The sequence below is a fragment of the Callithrix jacchus genome, chromosome 12, assembly GCF_049354715.1.
Source record: "Callithrix jacchus isolate 240 chromosome 12, calJac240_pri, whole genome shotgun sequence".
Taxonomy (NCBI): Eukaryota; Metazoa; Chordata; class Mammalia; order Primates; family Cebidae; genus Callithrix; species Callithrix jacchus.
Window position 1 is genome coordinate 10,998,018 of NC_133513.1, and position 19,525 is coordinate 11,017,542.

Sequence of the window (19,525 nt, forward strand, 5' to 3'; positions counted from 1 at the left end):
TTTTGTAATTTTAGTAGAGACAGGATTTCATCATGTTGACTAGGATGGTCTCGATCTCTTGACCTTGTGATCCGCCCGCCTCGGCCTCCCAAAGTGCTGGGATTATAGGTCTGAGCTACTGTGCCCAGCCCATGCTATAGTTCTGTTGAGGCCTGGGCCCTGCATGGGTCCACCATCACTGCTGCCTCCTTCTGCTGGCCAAAGCAAGTGATACCTTCTCTTAAGTCCAGAGTCAAGGGCTGGGGTACAATATCCAGCCAACAGTGGAAGAACCTGGCAATGTTACGTGGCACAGTGCTCAGAGATTAAATGCCCTTGAACTTGATCTTGAAACCTTAATGCAAATTTATTTTTCTTTGCACATTTTGCATATTTTATCCAGAGCATCTTTTTTCTTTTTTCTGTCAAAACGTACTTCTTTTGTCATTGCAACTATTTTATAAATCCGGAAATCCTTGTATTAATGTAAGTGATTATAGTTATTTTGGATAGTGTTTTGCTAACAAAATGGGAGACATTTTAAATGCATATTTCTATTGTGGGTACAGATTTTAATCTAGTAGTAGTAAAATTCTTGTAATAACTTTTCATATTCTTGTCATGAATATTATCCTGTGTTTTTATATGGACATATATAATTTTTGACACTAACTGCAACATCTATTTTATGCTGAATTACTTTTGGAGTTGACATCTTTGTAATATCAAAGCAACTAGTTTCTAATTCCCTGTTTCTGTGTAGAATTGGATGATAATTGTAAATGGTTCTTTGATGTGCAAGTTAATATTTTCAGTTCTTTTATTTATATTCTTAATGAGGTGTGAACACCTTTTTTCCCCTAAATAGCAGAGAATCTATGTTTTTATGGGCACCGGATAAACACCTTCAGTTTAAGATTTTCTTGCTAAATATTTTTATTTATGTTTCGGGTGTCTGAATTTCTAGCCTGTCTATTGTACTGGTAATTTAACTGTGTAATGGAATAGTTTCCTGCCAACTATTAATATCAAGTAATTTTTAAAGTAATATTGTTGACTAATAAACTATTAAGTTATTGGCAAAAGAGAAAAAATGCCAAGACTTGGGAAAACGTGAAAAACTTTAAGGTATTTTGGCAAGAGTGTGTACTTGCCGTAGTGATTTTGTTCTTCTTGCCTGCAGGAGTTAATGAAACAGCTGAATATAATTCAGGTAAGTGAGGATGAGGTAACATTCCTTTTGTTGCTTCTTTATCACAGTTGAGCTAAAAGACAGATGTTTAATCTGCTCTGACTTTTTTTTAAAAAAATGTAGTTGACTTTTGTTCTAAACATTTTTTCTCATTTCCTTTGTCATTTCTTCTTTGACCCATTGGTTATTTACATGGTGTTGAATCTCTATGTTTTGGTAAATTTCCCAAATTTATTTCTGTTATTGATTTCTAGTTTCATTCCATTATGGTTGGGAAACATATTTTTGTGATTTCAATCCTGTTAAATTTATTGGGCCTTTTTTTATGGCCTAGCATATGGTCTAGCTTGGAGAATATTCCATATGTATTCTGTAGTCTGCTGTTGTTGGACAGAGTGTTCTATAGATGTTTGTCAGGTCTGGTTGCTTTTAGAATATCGTTCAAGTCTTCTATTTCCTTGCTAACCTTCTGCCTAGTTGTCCTATCCATTATGGAGTGCCAGATGTTGACGTCTCCAACTATTATTATAAAACTATTTTTCCCTTTAATTCTGTTTTTGCTTTATCTATTCGGGCTCTGTTGTTAGGTGCAAATATGTTTGTAATTGTCATATCTTCTTAGAGGATTTACCCTTTATAATATTAATATTATAATATTCTCTCTTCAGTAACATTTTTTATAGTCTATTTTTTCTGATATGCATATAACCCTTCTAGCTTTCTTATGGTTGCTGTGTGCATCAGATAACTTTCTCCATCTGTTTACTTTCAACATATTTGTGTTCTTGAATATAAAGTGTCTCCTGTAAATTGCATGGAGTTGGTTCTTTTTATCCAGTTGACAATCTCTGCCTTTTGATTGGATTGTTTAATCCATTCACAGTTAATGTTATTATTCATATCATTGTATTTACAGGTGCCATTTATTGTTGTTCTCTACACATGTTCTGTCTTTTTTGTTCTTTTATTCCCTTTTTAATGTTTTGGTTTTTTTTTTTTTATTTGAGATGGAGTCTCACTTTGTCACCCCAGGCTGGAGTGCAGTGCCGCACAATCTAAGCTCACTGAAACCTCCGCCTTCCGGTACAAGTGATTCTCCTGCCTCAGCCTCCCAAGTAGCTGGGATCACAGGCATGCATGCCTGGCTAATTTTTGTAGAGATGGGGTTTTTACCATGTTGCCTAGCTGGTCTCAAACTCCTGACTTCAAATGATCCACCTGCCTCGGCCTCCCAAAGTACTGGGATTACAGGTGTGAGTCACCGTACCTGGCCCTCTTGTAATGTTTTATTATTTTGCACTAAGTGAGTACTTTCCAGTGTGACATTTTTATTTCTTTAGTGATTACTATATATTTTTAGTTTTCTTTGAGATTGCGCTAAGGCTTACCAAACATACCTTAACAGAATCAACTTCAGATTTGTATCTCTCTTTTTGTTATATATAAACCACATACAGAAAAATTAATAAAATATAAAATCACAGCTTATTGAACTATTATAAAGCAGACCACCCATGCACTTAGCCAAAGCAAGAAATACATTGCCAGCACCCACAGATGCCCCTGTGTGTCTATAGAATGGTCACGATATGATGTGCTTCAGTGATTCAAGGTTGATCCTGAAAGACCAAGAATCTAGGGAATGGCAGTGAGCCTGAGTTGGTCTCTTCTTTCTCCAAGAATGCAGAGGCTGTGCATTTTTTCTGCAATTACGAAGAGAGCCGAGGCAATTACCTCGTCGATGTTGATGGCAACCGAATGCTGGATCTTTATTCCCAAATCTCCTCTGTCCCCATAGGTAAGAGCTGGGAAATCACTCCTTGGATGTCACCTCTGTTTCTCTCTCTGCTAGTTGTGGCTGTCCAGGTTGTAGGATGTGGCTTCCAGCAGGCACGTTCCAGGGTGTTGCCTGACACTTCACTCAAGGGTAGGAAAAAAATGAGTCATTCATAAAGGGTATATTATTAGACGTATTATAGGTCCTCTCTCATCTACTCCTCCCCCAAACCCTACAAGGTAAGTGTGTATTAATTAACAAAGCATAGAGGGGTTTGGTAGATTGCATAGGAATTACAGCTAGAATGCAAACCCATCTGTGTGGCCACCATGTAGGCATCTCGGGTTGAGTTTCCCAGAAAAGCCTGAGGTGGGGATTTCTTTTTTCCCTAGTTTTTGTTTGTTTGTTGTTTGTTCTTGTTGTTGTTGTCTTTGGAGTCTTGCTCTGTGCACCAGGCTGGAGTTCAGTGGTGCAATCTCAGCTCACTGCAACCTCCACCTCCCAGATTCAAGTGATTCTCATGCCTCAGCCTCCAAAGAAGCTGGGATTACAGGCATGCGCCACCATGCCCATATAATTTTTGTATTTTTAATAGAGACGGGGTTTCACTGTGTTGGCCAGGGTAGTCTAGAACTCCTGCCCTCAAGTGATCTGCCTCTCTCAGCCTCCCACAGTGCTGGGATTACAGGTGTGAGCCACTACACCTGGCCTAATTTTTTAAATTTTTTGTAGAGATGGGGTCTCACTATGCTGCCCAGGCTGGTCTCAAACTCCTGGACTGAAGTGATCCTCCCACCTCAGCCTCCCAAAGTGCTGAGATAACAGACATGAGCCACTGAACCCAGACGGGGGAGCGGGGTGGGGATTCCTGGGCAGGTTATTGATTGAGGGAGAGCTCTCAGGAGAAAGGGGAGGAAGGGAAACAGCCTGGGGCAGGGGGAAGAAGCTAAGAAGGATGAGGTCTCAGCTAGAACTATCCACAGCCTGACCCTGCTTGGGGCTCTAGAGCATGCACCACACCCCAGAGTCGGTCTTGGACTGAAGCAGAGGGCCGGGCTTTTTATGCTACTGCGCCAGCTAGTCATTGCCCATCGGCTGCCAGAGGGGAGAACTTGTGTAATCTCCTCTGCAAAGTGGCTTCCATTTGCCACGGGCAATTTTCCAGGCAAGGAGGCAGCTGGAGTTATTATTAACCAACAGACACAGCAGCTGGGAAACAGTGACCTCTCCGGTGAAAGTGACCTCGGTGGGAGGCCCACAGCCTCTGCCTCCCCAGGCTCACCTCCCAGCCATGTAGAGCGTGACTCTTTGTGGAAAGGGCACAGAGACAGGATGGACAGGCTAATTTGGAAATGCAGGTAGCTGCTATTGCAGCTTGGATGGTTAATGTTCCTTTGGCTGCTGGAATCCCGGTTGCCTTCAGTAAGTCCGTGGGCTGTGTCTGATGAAGCCTGTCCCTTCACAGATGACGCTGGTTCCTCTGCTGCAGAGGAGCCCAGGGCATCCTCTGCTCCCCATCAGCACCTCCCACAGCCCCCTGGTCAGCAGCCTGGAGCCTTTTTCCCTGAGACCCAGCTGTGGGTGTCCACTCCTCCTCCTCTTCCCTTGCCCATTTCCTCATACCTATTTATTTCCCCTTAAGATGAGATTAGACTGTAAGCGGATGACTCATTCTTTTGGGGAAGTCCGTTATTCAGGGATGCCTCAGCCACAGAAGGCATTTTGGAGACAAAGATTTATAACACCCCATCTCCCCTTTGTGTTGGAGTAGAAGGGATGGGCTCTTGAATTGTCCTGGGTTCAAATCCTGGCTCCACTGTATATTAGCTGTGGGATAGTGACCCAACCCCCAGGACTCCCTCAGTCTGAATGTCCAACTACCCACTGTGTACATGAAGGTCAGGGAATCAGATTAGTAGCGTTTGTTTAAAAAACTAGAAGTTTGGTCCGGCACAGTGGCTCACACTGGTAATCCCAATATTTTGGGAGGCCAAGGGAAGAGCATTGCTTGAGGCCAGGAGTTGAAGACCAATCTGGGCAATATAGTGAGACCCAACCTCATCTCTACAAAAAAAAAAAATTTGTTTAATGCCTTTAGCCCAGCTACTCTGAAGGCTCAGTCAGGAGGATCAGTGGAGCCCAGGAGACAGGCTACAGTGGGCTATGATCATACCACCACACTCCAGCCTAGGCAACAGTGCAAAACCCTGTCTCAATAAAAACAAAAACAAGAACAAGCCCAGACACGGTGGCTCATGCCTGTAATCGTAGTGCTTTGGGAGGCCAAGGCGGTTGGATCAGGAGATTAGGAGTTTGAGACGAGCCTGGCCAACATGGTGAAAACCCATCTCTACTAAAAATACAAAAAAAATTAGCCAGGCATGATGGTGCCTGCCTGTAATCCCAGCTACTGGAGAGGCTGAGGCAGGAGAGCTGCTTGAACAGGGAGGCAGAGGTTGCAGTGAGCCAAGATCATGCCACTGCACTCTGGCCTGGGTGACAGAGCAAGACTCTGTCTCAGCAAAAAAAAAAAAAAAAAATCTAGAAATTCTAAAAGTTATTTCTCTGGCCACCTGTTCTCCCGTATCTATAGTCTTTGAAAAGATTTTTTTTTTAACGTTAATACTTATTGTGAATTTACTATATATCTGGCGTATTGCTAAGTGCCTTTTACGTTATCTTATTACATGGCTATAACTGCCTTAAAGTAGGGTCTTTTTTTTTTTTTTTTGAGACGGAGTTTCGCTCTTGTGACCCAGGCTGGAGTGCAATGGTGCGATCTCGGCTCACCGCAACCTCCGCCTCCTGGGTTCAGGCAATTCTCCTGCCTCAGCCTCCCGAGTAGCTGGGATTACAGGCATGCGCCACCATGCCCAGCTAATTTTTTGTACTTTTAGTAGAGATGGGGTTTCACCATATTGACCAGGATGGTCTCGATCTCTTGACCTTGTGATCCACCCACCTCGGCCTCCCAAAGTGCTGGGATTACAGGCTTGAGCCACCGAAGTAGGGTCTTTTTAACATCACCTCCGGTTGACTGACTGGCCCAAGTCTCGAGAGCTTGCAGGGTTTGCCCGGTATACACAGGGAGTCCAAGGCTAAGCCAGGATGTGAACAAACGACTCTCTGCCTCCCAAGCTTATTTCTATGGCAGCCGCCTTGCAGACTCGTGCCCCTGCCCTGCCCTGAAATGTGGGCGTCCCACAGTATCAAAAGCCCAAGGCAGAGTTTCCCTGATCAGAAGCACCAGCTGTGCTTTCATCTCTTCTTGCCTCTGAAACTTAATGAGGTTTACCTGGAACAGGCTTATCTCCAGAGGCAGAAAAGTCCCGGACACACAGGCAATGTTGATAAGGACCCAGGGCTTAGAGACCTTTGGCCCAAAAATAGTTGGAGAAACGCAGACTGTTCCTTTCTTGAGTAAGGCTCACTTTGCAGCCTTAGGCCCAGCGTGCGTGGGAGTAGGATTGGGGAGTGGCAGGGATGAATGTTAACAGTCCTCCCTACCCTGGGCCCCTCCTTGCCTCTCCCATCCATCTTCTTGACAAGGCAGAGTGGACCCCCAAGGCCTTTCAGATCACTTTCACTGTTTTGTTCTATTGAGGAGAAAGTCTCCCCTGGGTGATGCCAGGTCTTTAACACCTGATCTCTTCCTGTGGAGGAGTGCGTGCCCCAGGCTCAGAGGCTTGGGCAGGCAACAGATTGTTCCTACTGAATTCAACCTCTGGCCACATTGATATAAACTCTCCTTTCAAAGTAAATGTATTTGGCTGGACACAGTGGCTCACGCCTGTAATCCCAACACTTCGGGAGGCCAAGACAGGAAGATAGCTTGAGCTCAGGAATGTGGGACCAGCCTGGCCAACATGGCGAAACGCTGCCTCTATAAAAACTACCAAAATTAGCCAGGCTTGGTGGTGCACACCTGGAAGCCCGGCTATTTGGGAGGCTGAAATGGGAGGATTGCTAAGCTGGGGAGGTTGAGGCTGCCGTGAGCCGCGATCACGCCACTGCACTTCAGCCTGGGCAACAGAGTGAGACCTGGTCTCAGAAAAAAACAAAAGTTTCAAGGGGTGAATTCTGAGATTAGCAGGTGACTGGTGAAAGGAAAGGAGAAGTCTGGAAAGTCCTCGGGCATGGACAGCTGTCTCCATGCTACTGCAGGGATTGCATGTTCAAGTTCTGCAGGAGTCAGCATGAACCTTGGGGTAGAAATTCAGGCTGTGACGTCAGCACACTCGTTTTGCACAAACTCCAGTTGACCATCTTGGTCAACAGATTTCAGCCTGTTTCTCCTTGATCTCATAAGCAGAGAGAGTTTCTGCCTATTCAGCAAGTTGATTCCTTTCTTTCTTTCTTTCTTTTTTTTTTTTTTTTTGAGACAGAGTCTCACTCTGTCACCCCGGCTGGAGTGCAGTGGTGCCATCTCAGCTCACTGCAATCTCTGCCTCCCTGGTTCAAGCAATTCTCCTGCCTCAGCCTCCCAAGTCACTGAGATTACAGGCACACACCACCATACTGGGCTAATTTTTCTCTTTTTAGTGGAGACGGGGTTTCACCGTGTTGGCCAGGCTGGTATCAAACTCCTGACCTCAAGTGATCCCCCCACCTTAGCCTCCCAACGTGAGATTCCTTTCTTATCTGCTCTCCTGCAAACTCAAGAATTTCTGTTCCTTACTGGCTTTTTGCTGGCTGGGGCACAGCTTCAGCTTTTCAGTAAGTTGTTTCTTTTTTCCTCTCTGCTGTCCTGTAAGCCCAAGAATGTAGTCACTGGTTTCTTTAACTCTGAGACATGGTGTCAAGTCCTGGTCGGTGGCCACCATGGGTATGCTAACCCTGAGGCAGGTCTCCTGAGACTCCCTCCCTCTGGTCCTCTGGCCAGGGAGGGCCAGGCACCACCACAAAGCATCCTGGGCCTGTGGAGCAGCATCACCATGGACAGGGGACTCTGTGTAGGAGACAGAAGTGGGAATGGGCATCATGCATCATTGCATGGCCACTTTCCAGGGCTTCCAGACACATGAAAGTGACGAGGCAGCCAGGCACGGTGGTTCATGCCTGTAATCCCAGCAGCTGGGAGGCCAAGACAGGTAGATCACAAGATCAAGAGTTCAAGACCAGCCTGGCCAAGATGGTGAAACCTCATCTCTACTAAAAATACAAAAAATGAGCTGGGCATGGTGATTGATGCCTATAATCTGAGCTGCTCAGGAGGCTGAGGCAGAGAATTGCTTAAACTGGGGAAGCAGTGGTTACAGTGAGCGGAGATTGCACCACTGCAGTCCAGCCTGCGTGACAGAATGAGACCACGTCTCAAAAAAGAAGTGAGGATGCATTCAACAGGGTGAGAGCTGTGATTTTTGGAAACTCAAGTCAAACAAATGAGGTCAGATGCTGAGTTTTTTTCTCAGAGAGAGACCCTGCCACCCTCTTGTTCTCCGACCTTATGTGTAATTGTCTCCCAGTACTGAGTGAGAGATGACCTGCAGGGCAGGTGCATTACCAGGAGATAGGAAGTAGCTTGACTTCAGGCCGGGTTCAGTGGCTCACACCTGTAATCCTAGCACTTTGGAAGACCAAGGCAGGTGGATCACCTGAGGACAGGAGTTCAAGACCAACCTGGCAACATGGCAAAAACCCATCTCTACTAAAAATACAAAAAATTAGCCAGGCTTGGTGGCGCACACCTGTAATTTCAGCTACTCCAGAGGCTGAGGCATGAGAATGGCTTGAACACAAGAGGTGGAGGTTGCAGTGAGCCAAGATTGTGCCACTGCACTCCAGCCTGGGCAACAAGGCAAGACTCTGTCAAAAAGAAAAAGAAAAAGAAAGAAAAAATGGGAAGGAGGATGGAAGAGAGGGAGGGGGAAAGGAAGGGAAGGGAAGGGGAAGGAAAGAAGAAAGAGAGGAGGGGAGGAAGAGGGAGAAAGGGAAGAAGGAAGGAAGGAAGGAAGGAAGGAAGGAAGGAAGGAAGGAAGGAAGGAAGGAAGGAGAGGGAGGAAGAAGGGAAGGGCTTGACTTCCTAGGGGAAGCCAACCTGCAATAGAATCATTGAGAATGTCTTTGAAGAAGCCCTGGAAGATTACAACAATCTTGCTCGAGTCTCACATTACTACAGAGTAACCATTATTAATTCACTTCAAACATTTTAATTTTAATTTTTTTCTTTTTTTATTCCTTCTTTAAAAAATAGGAGACATGTACAGTGCACAGGTTTGTTACATCGGTATACGTGTGCCATGGTGATTTGCTGCACCTATTGTCTCATTATGTTAATTTTAATAGAGTGGGGACCAGTGTCTCTCCTAAGCCTGAGCCTCTACCCGATTCCTCTCCCAAAAGCAAAGTTATTATCAGCTTCTTCTAGAGAGATATTCAGTGCCTGCATAAGCACACACATATCCTGCGTCTCTCCTTCTTCACTTAGCAGATCTCTCAGAGATTATTCTAACTCAGCACAAATCAATCTCTCTCATCCTTTTCTACAGCTGATTTGTTACATTAGAAGGCTTATTTCCCTGACCCACTATTGATGGATGTTGGGTTGCTTTCAAGTCTTGAGATATGAGAGTGTCACTGTTAAGATCCGTGTTCATAGATCTTTATACACACTTGTAGGATAAATTCATAGAAGAGCAATAGCTGAATCTGAGTGTGCTAAGCCTTGTCATGCAATGTCAGGCCCAGTCTGGATGGTAAATGCCGTGGGACTTTGGGAATAAGCAGATGTATAAAGGCAGGACGAGGCATGAGGGTCACAGATTGCAGGTGGCATCACTACTCACTAAGTCCCTGAGCAAACACTTGTCGAATGTGACTCAGCCAACGGGTGCTGGGAAGGAAGGTGGGGATCATATCTGCAATTCAGCGCACAGGCCTATTGAACCACACTACCCAGCCCCAGGCTTGAAATTTTCTTTGACCTTGCATTTGTCTACCCCCCTTTTTTCTCTTTTTTTTTTTTTTTTGAAACGGAGTCTCACTGTCTCCCAGGCTGGAGTGCGGTGGTGGGATCTCAGCTCACTGCAACGTCTGCCTCCCGGGTTCAAGCAATTCTCCTGCCTCAGTCTCTAAATAGCTGGGATTACAGGCACGTGCTACCATGCCTGGCTAATTTTTGTATTTTTAGTAGAGACAGGGTTTCCCCATGTTGGCCAAGCTGGTCTCAAACTCCTGACCTCAAGTAATCTGCCCGACTCGGCCTCCCAAAGTGCTGGGATTACAGGCGTGAGCCACAGTGTTCAACACACTTCTCTCCCCTTATGTTTATGTAGCCCAGTAGGTCTCAAACCTGAACAAGGATCAGAATCTCCTAGAGAATTTGTTGGATTTCTGGGCTGCCCCTGAGAACTTCTGAGTCAGGAGTGCCAGTGGGGCCCCAGGAATCTCTTTTTGTCGACAAAGGATAAAAGACCCTTTGGTGTTTAAAGAGAGTGTGGCGGTTGGAAAGGAAGGGAGGGGGAGAGGTGGGAGGGGCGCAGGGAACCCTTGGATGCAGCGGCATCTCTAACAATATTCTCTTGCCCTCAGGTTACAGCCACCCTGCCCTGCTGAAACTCATCCAGCAGCCTCAAAATGCGGTATGTCTTGGGGTTACACAGAAAAAGGCACAATGTGTTCATGGCCATTCACAGACTCACTGGGCAGACTTTGGCAATAGTCCATTCATTCATTCATTCATTCATTCCAAAAATATTTACTAAGCCAATACTATGTGCCAGATATATGGAATACCTTGGTAAACAGAAACGCAGGCAATTAACCACACACGTGAATAGAGAATTGCAGAGTAAGGTCAGCAGTGCTTTGTGGGCATAAAAGAATGACGCTAATAGTTCATGTTTACGGAGAGTGTAATTTGTACCAAATGCTATCATCAGCATTTTATAGCTATAATATTGAAAAGTCTGTGAAGCAGGTACTCTTGTTATCTGCATTTTACAGATGCAGAAACTGAGGCACAGAGTGGTTAAGTATTTGCCCAAGGTCACACAGCTAGTGGAGGCGCTGAGAATAAACCCACAGAAGCTGAGCTATTTGGGGATGGAGCGGGTGGGTGTCAGGGAGGCTTCCCAGGGAAATGACATTTCAGCTGAGATGAGGGAGGTCTGGCAGGTCATGAGTCGTGAGTCAGGAAGAGGCCGAGCAGGGAGGAATGAAAACCCAATCCTGGTCCCAGCAGGAAGAAGAGGGCACCGGGGAAGGCAGCAGCATGGCTGGAGCAGAGAGAGTGAGGAGGGACCCCAGGAGGACTGGAGTAGCAGCAGGGGCACAGCGTTTTCAGATGCCACCTAGAGCAGGGGTTCTGAACTCTCGCACTGTGGACATCTATAGCCAGATAATTCTGTGTTGTGGGGGGCTGTCTTGTGTATTGAGACGCTGAGCGGCATCCCTGGCCTCTACCCACTAAATGCCAGGAGCACCTCCCTCCTGAGGTTGTCACAACCAGAAATGTCTTCAGACATGGCCAGATGTCCCCTGGTGGACATAGTCACCCCAGGTGAGAACCTCTGCAATAGAAGACTTCCGTCTCTCTCCTGAGAGAGATAGAAAGCCATTGCACATTTATACTAAAGTATCTGGCAGGGTGCGGTGGCTCATGCCTGTAATCCCAGCACTTTAGGAGGTTGAGGCAGGCACACTTGAGCTCAGGAGTTCAAGACCAACCTGGCCAGCATGGTGAAACCCCATCTCTATTAAAAATACCAAATTAGCCAAGTGTGGTGCGAGCCTGTAAATCCCAGCCACTTGGGAGGCTGAGGCAGGAGAACCGCTTGAACCGAAGAGGAGGAGGTTGCAGTGAGCTGAGATGGTGCCACTGCACTCCAGCCTGGGTGACAGAGGGAGACTCCATCTCAAAACAAACAAACAAAAACAGTGTAACCCCATGCAGACATGCATAGGGCCTAAATGCACTGCAGTTAGTATTCCCATGTCAGTCAGCATTTCACATTGGAAACATCCCCTTAAGGAGCATTTTTAGACCGTATTTTCCTAATTGTTCCCCATCCTGAAATTGTAATACATAAATGCAGTACATATGGAGTGTATCTGTGTGTTATATTTATGTCCGTGCTTTATATGGAACAGAGTAGGATTTTTTTCACTCCCTTTGAGAATGCACAAATTGTAATGGGAAATCAGAACATGTCCCCACTCAGTTATTATTCCTTCCAGCTAAACTAAGTAGACCACTCCCCTTACTTTTAACAGACTGCTGCATTTCTCCTGTTTTGTTTATTTGTCTTTCTTGAGACAGAATCTTGCTCTGCTGCCCAGTCTGGAGTGCAGTGGTACAATCATGGCTCACTGCAACCTCACCCTCCTGGACTCAAGCAATCCTCCCACCTCAGCCTCCTGAGTAGCTGGGACTACAGATACCCACCACCATGTCTGGCTAATTTTTTTGGGTTTTTTTGTTTTGTTTTGGTAGGAGATGGGGTTTCACCATGTTGCCCAGACTGATCTCCAGCTCCTGGGTTCAAGTGATCCTCTTGCCTTCGTCTCTCAAAGTCCTGGGATTACAGGCATGAGCTACCATGCCCAGTTGTATTTCTCCAGTTCTTTATCACCACATAAGTTGAGCTTTGCAGTGTGTATCTTGACTTTCTCTGGCTTATTTCATTCAAAATTATGTCTGGGTGATTGCTCCTGGTGCATGTAATCACAGACGGTCTATCCTCACAGCTTTAGAGCGTTCCCCTCTGTGGATATCCTGCGATCTTACTGTCTGTCCATGGGTATTTGGATAGCTTCAGTTCAAGGCTCTTATGAAGACCGCTGCAGTGGGTGGTCGAGTGTGCGTCTTTTGCTGTACACGTGTGTGTTTTTGTTAGCTGTGAAGCTCGGAATGGAACTGCTGGCCATGTGCAGCTACCAACTCCACTCCCACAGCTGCCAAGAGTTCCAGTCATCACTGGAGGGTTTTTCTTTGACTCAGAGAGTGACATACTTATCCACACATGACAAGGAACTTGATCCCAAAAAGAAATCTAAAGGCAGAAGGAGCAAAGATCAGAAATGGGATCCCTAGCCCTAAAACGTTCTTCCCTTTAAATGAACAGATTTGAGCTAATAGGAAAGAACCACATTTCCTTCTTTCTGTGTGGGCGTGCCCTGCCTGGGAGGGGCCAGGGACACTCTTGCCTTTAATTAGTTGACAGGTTTAGGGGCTGCTGTAGAGGGGACGGTTGTCCTCCTGAAGGTATCTGATGAGGCCCACTTCGGTGTGTTTACATCCAGAGCCTGGCTTTGTTTTGAAATTTTGTGCAGATCCCAGATGCCTTGGCAGTTGGTGCTTAAAAAAGAATGTGTCAACAAACATGTCAGACACATTTGCAGTGTCAACCGCCTCCGGAGGCAGAATCGTCCCCAACAACCTGTGACGTCATGACCCAGAGATTCCAGCTGGGTGTGGTGGCTCATGCCTGTAATCTCAGCACTCTGGGAGGCTGAGGCAGATCCTTAAGGGCAAGAGTTGGAGACCAGCCTGGTCTCTAGGAAAACTGTTTCTGAAAAAATTAGCCAGGCGTGATGGTGCATACCTGTAGTCCCAGCTACTCAGGAGGCTGAGGTGGGAGGAGCACTTGAGCCCAGGAACGTAAAGCTGCAGTGAACTGGAGTCTCACCGCTGCACTCTAGCCTGGACAACAGAGCAAGACCTTGCCTCTAAAACAAAACAAAACAAAAACATATTTCAAAAAACAAAGGCCCAGGGATTCTGATTTCAGGGAATAGTACTACCCTGTCCCTGCCAGGAATTTCCCCGACTTTCCCTATCCCCCTCACCTTTCACCTCTCTCTTACCTCTCATCTAGTCGGGGACTGGTCCTAACCCTCACATCTCCCACATGGATTTCTATCAGCAACCTCTCCCCATCGATCCCTCCCGCTTCCCTTCTCACCTCCTCCAAACCATCCTCCAAACTGCACCATGCGTGGAACCCTTCCCCGGTACTCACTGCCTTCGGGGTGTGTCCTGATCTCCTCTACCTCAAATACCAAGCCCTTGGAGAACTGCCTCCCCCTTTCTTCTTTAGCCTTATTGCTTGACATTTGTTCATTCATTGGTTATTGACTGAATGCTTCAAGGTGCCACGCACTGTTTTCAGTGCTGGGATTTGAAGGTGAATCCATGGTCTCCATCCTAGTCTGTGCTGAGTTGTTCTTCAGAGGAACTGAGTTTGAGTCTTAATGAAATGAGCACCCTGATGCAGTCTGAGAGATGTGGTAGCTGACCTCCAGGGGCTGAAAGGTTTTTAGCAGGACACACCCAGGGCAGCAGGCTGGGCGCCTTTGGCTGACATCTTGGATCTTCCAAGTTTTTGACTGGAGATAACTCAGGTGATAGCAATGGTATTCAAACTGTACAGGGCAGGTTCCTGCCAGGTCACAAAGCCTTGAAAAGGGGTTTATCAACCCTTTTGCACCCCAAACCAAAACCTGAAACTCTGCCATAAAATTATTTCATGTGACTTCCTAAAAATGAAACCATGTCCCCTGGATCTAATATCTGGGTTCCAATTATGATATGTTTTTTAAGACAGGGTTTCACTCTCGTTGCCCAGGCTGTAGCACAATGGCGCAATCTTGGCTCACCGCAACCTCCGCCTCCTGGATTCAAGTGATTCCTCTGCCTCAGCCTCTTGAGTAGCTGGGATTACAGGTGTGCACCACCACACCCGGCTAATTTTTGTACTTTTAGTAGAGACAGGGTTTCACCATGTTGATCAGGCTGGTCTCGAACTCCTGACCTCATGATCTGCCCACCTCAGCCTCCCAAAGTGCTAGGACTACAGATGTGAGCCACTGCTTTTTTCTTCTTCTTTCTTCCTTTTTCTTTCTCCTTCTCCTTTTTCCTTCCTCCTCCTCCTCTTCTCCTCCTCCTCCTCCTCCTCCTTCTTCTTTCTTCTTTCTTCTTTCTTCTTCTTCTTCCTTCTAGCAGGGTCTCCCTCTGTCACCCAGGCCGGAGTGGAGTGGCTTGCTCATGGCTCACTGCAGCCTCAAACTCCTAGACTCATGAGATCCTTTCACCTCAGCCTCCTAAGTGACTAGGATTGGAGGCGTGAGCCACAGTGCCCAACCTCCAGTTACTGTTTCTTATGTCACCAGGACCATCTCATTACATTGCCTGCAAGTTATAAAATAATCATGAAGATTGCATGTGCAGTCACATTGCAGCAAATGCACATAACACAGCAGGCCTGACCAAGTAAGACACCTGCCATCCTGTGACCTCTGGGCCTTTCTCTCTGCATGACTCTTCCTTCGAGACTGAACTCCTGCATCCTCTGTGTGCCATATCATCTCACTGGTTCCTTAAGGCACCTAGTGAGTGTCTCCAGTTTGGCAGATGAGAAACCCAAAGCTCAGAGAGGTTAAGTGAGTTGCCCAAGGTTGCACAGCCACTAAAGCCAAAGCTGATTCTCTTCTTGCTGCGCCCTAAGACTGCTGAGCTGACTGCAAGGATTTAGAAACCTGTCCTCATCTGATCCTGATACCCGATGTCCCAGATAACTTCTGTTCTTACTGTCACGCTCTCTTGAACAAGAACATCACCCCCACATTGTTCTAGACCCAGATAGGCTGTCAAGCTGCCAGCCAGCCCCGCTGTCCCCTTCTGGGAGCCACTTCCCTGCTGCCAGTGAGGGCCAGTCTGCTTCTACCCTAATCTCATGATGTGATTTTTTAGGAACCCCACTGACAGGTCAGAGCCAGAAGGAAATGCTCCTCAAAGTCCCCTCCAAGGTTGGGCACAGTGGCTCACCCTTGTAATCCCAGCACTTTGGGAGGCTGAGGCAGGCAGATCACTTGAGTCCAAGAGTTTGAGACCAGCCTGGGAAAAAATGGTGAAACCCCATCTCTATAAAAAATACAAAAAAATTATCTGGATGTGGTGGGGCATGCCTGTAGTCCCAGTTATTTGGGAGGCTGAGGTGGGAGGATCGCTTTAGCCTGGGAGGTCAAGGCTGCAGTAAGCTGATATCATGCTACTGCATGCCAACAACCTGGGAGACAGAGTAAGACTCTGTTTCAAAAAAAAAGAAAAAAAAGCCCTTTCAAGGCAAGCCAAGGTCTCTGGGCTGTGCCAAGCATGAACATCTTCAGGTGGAGGCTGCCTAGAATATCTGACAGAGAATGGCATCTGTAGTCAGCAAACCTAGATTTAAGTTGTGGTTCTGCCTCTTCTTGGCTGTGTGACTTGGGGCAAGTTGCTTGAACTCTCTGGTCCTCGATTTCCCCAACTCTATATGAGGAGGGCTAACTTCCCTCACTGTTTATCCGAGACCACACTGAGTGATTGCAAAGCAGAAAAAGCAAGATGCAGGAATCTGTCAGTTTCTAGCAGCTCAAGCCAAGTCCGAAAGCCACTGGGAGAATCATCTCTGGGGACCCCTCTGCCCTTGCGTCTCGTCCTCTACAGTGATGCTGCTATTTGGATTTGCACTGCGATTGTGCCCAAGAGTCCCCAAATCCCGGCATAATCCTCCCATTTTTATTTTCTTTATTATTATTATTATTATTTTTTAGACAGCCTCACCTCACCATGTCACTCAGGCTAGAGTACATTGGCACAATCATGGCTCATGCAGCCTTGACCTCCCAGGGCTCAAGCAATCCTCCCAGCTCAGCCTCCCTACTAGCCGGGACTACAGGCCCATGACACCACACCTGGCTAAAGTTTTTGTATTTCGTGTAGAGATGGGACCTTACCTTGTTATCCAGGCTGCCTTATCCTTTTCCCAGTGGAGAAAGGTTTGGTTTGTTTCCATTTTTTGGCAACTGAGTTTAAAAGCTTCCAGATCCTTCCACCTCAATCTCCCAAAGTGCTGAGATTACAGGCATGAGCTGCTGTACGCAGCCATTTTTATAACTGGAATATTTTATTTTAGAATAATTTTAGATGTACTGACAAGCTGTAAAGACAGTTCACATCCACCTTTCCCCAGCTCCCTCTAACTTTAACATCTTACTTCACCAGGTACATTTGTCAAAACAGTTTGTACAAATTAACATTGATACCTGACACATTGCAGACTTTATTCATATTTCTTCAGGTTTTCCACTCGTGTGCTTATTTCTGTTGTTCTAGGATTCAGTCCAGGATGCCACAGTGCATTTAGTACAATCCCTTTTTTTTTCAGATGGAGTCTTGCTCTGTCGCCCACACTGGAGTGCAGTGGTACAATTTCAGCCCAGCGCAACCTCCATCTCCCAAGTTCAAGCAATTCTCCTACCTCAGCCTCCTGAGTAGCTGAGATTACAGGCACGTGCCACCACTCCTGGCTGTTTTTTGTTTTGTTTTTGTATTTTTAGTAGAGACGAGGTTTCACCATATAGGTAAGGCTGGTTTTGGACTCCTGACCTCAAGTTCTCCACCCACTCAGCCTCCCAAAGTGTTGGGATTTCAGGCGTGAGCCACCATGCCTGACCACAATCCCTTTTTATAACCCAAATCCACTTCCTTGTTAACCCACTGTTTATCCCTAGTGTAGACTCCTCCCTGTGTCTTCCCAGTCTCCACTGTGGCCTGACTCATCTCCCTCCTGGGGTCCCAAGGGCGACCCCCCTGCAGCCTCCCCCTCTGTTTCTTGAAGAGCTGAACTATTCTGCATTCACTGGCTTTAACATATTTGCTACTAAATCTAACACAGCTGTATCCTCCAGAATGATAGCTTGTTCTGATCAGTAAAGGGTGACAAGGCTATTATAAGGATAAGAAGACAGGGCAAGGTAGCTTGTGCCTGTAATCCCACCACCTTGGGAGGCCAAGATGGGAGGACCACGAGCTCAGGAGTTTGAAACCAGCATGGGCAACATGCTGAGACCTCGTTTCTACAAAAAAAAAAAATCTAAAAATCTGGGCATGGTGGTGCACGCCTGTAATCTCAGCTACTCATGAGGCTGAGCCACCTAGAACCATGCCTTTGTTTCAGATCCAGGTGAAGGGTTTTCTTCAAGAACGCATCTGCAGGAGTGTGTCCTGTCCCTTGGCCAGGGGTAATTTTGAGATATATTTGGCCAAGATTTTCAGGTTAGTGTGCACTACAATCTGCATTTGTCAGTCAGGCACAGTGGCTCACACCTGTAATGCCAGCACTTTGGGAGGAGAATTGCTTGAGTCCACGAGTTCAAGACCAGCCTGGGCAAGATGACAAGACTCCATCTTTAACTAAATATGTGTGTGTGTGTGTATATATATATATATATATATTGGAATTTGGTGGCAGGAGCTCCCTCTGGCTGCATTTTTGCTCTGCAGCCACAGGGCAAGGCTGGCCTTCCCCTTACACAAACACTTCATCTCAGTCACCACACTCATTTCCTGGGCGACCCCCATACTGCTTAGAAATTTTAGAGCTGCCTCTGCCTTTTTTCTTCTTTATTTTTTAAAAATTAGGGCACCATTTGTACGCAGTAAAATTCCCCCTTCTTAGTACACAGTTCTGTAGGTTTGGACAAATGCATAGGCATTAGTCACCATCAAAATCCAGACACATTTGCACACCCCTGTCCACAGCCACGTGATTCACAGTGGCCAACAGTTAGAAGCAACCTCATTGTCCGTCGATGGACGGATGAACACAGTGTGGTCTGTTCATACAGTGGAATAGTATTCAGCCTTAAAAAGGAAGGAAATTCTGGCCGGGCACAGTGGCTCATGCCTGTAATCACAGCACTGTAGGAGACCAAGGCAGGTGAATCGCTTGAAGTCAGGAGTTCAAGACCAGCCCGGCCAACATGGTGAAAATCTGTCTCTAATACAAATACAAAAAATAGCTGGGCATGGTGTTGTGCGCCTGTAGTCCCAGCTACTCGGAAGGCTGAGGCACAAGAGTCACTTGAATCCAGGAAGCAGAGGTTGCAGTGAACTGAGAATATGCCACTGCACTCCAGCCTGGGTGACAAAATGAGACCCTGTCTCATTAAAAAAGGGTGGGGGAGGGAGAGAGAGGAAGGGAGGGAGGAAGGAACTGCTGAACTTCTTTCCAAAGCAGCTGCACCAGTTTACCTTCTCACCAGCTGGGAACAAGGACTCTAGTTGCTCTACATCCATGATAGTACTTGTTATTGTCCATTTTTGTTTTTTAGCCTTTTTTTTTTTTTTGAGGCTGAGTTTATCTCTTGTTGCCCAGGCTGGAGTATAATGGTACAATCTCAGCTCACTGCAACCTCTGCCTCCCAGGTTCAAGTGATTCTCCTGTCTCAGCCTGAGTAGCTGGGATTACAGGCACCCACTACCAGGTCCAGCTAATGTTTGTATTCTTAGTAGAGATAAGGTTTCACTGTGTTGGCCAGGCTGGTCTTGAACTCCTGGCCTCAAGCAATCCACCCACCTCAGCCTCCCAAAATACTAGGATTACAGGTGTGAGGCACTGCGTCTGGCCTGTTTTTCAGTCACTCTGATGGTTAAACATATAAAGAAAAAGTTTCACAGGAAGTTGCAGAAACCAGTACAAAGAGCCCCAAGCACGCTTTGCTCGGTTTTCCCCAGCGGCAGTAGCATCCTACATAACAACAGTGCAATATTGCAACCAGGAAATTGACCCTTTTATAAAACATCCACAGCAATCCTT

General features: G+C 46.4%; 1 protein-coding gene across 2 annotated transcripts in view; it reads left to right on the forward strand.

Annotated features, from left to right (window-relative positions):
* ABAT (4-aminobutyrate aminotransferase) overlaps nt 1-19,525 on the forward strand; it is a 114,083-nt gene that overhangs the window by 72,838 nt on the left and 21,720 nt on the right. For both annotated transcript variants that reach the window (XM_078344616.1, XM_002755878.7), the window contains exons 4-6: nt 1,163-1,192; nt 2,852-2,969; nt 10,479-10,528. In XM_078344616.1, coding sequence (XP_078200742.1) covers nt 1,163-1,192; nt 2,852-2,969; nt 10,479-10,528 — 198 coding nt within the window. The remainder of the gene's footprint in view (nt 1-1,162; nt 1,193-2,851; nt 2,970-10,478; nt 10,529-19,525) is intronic.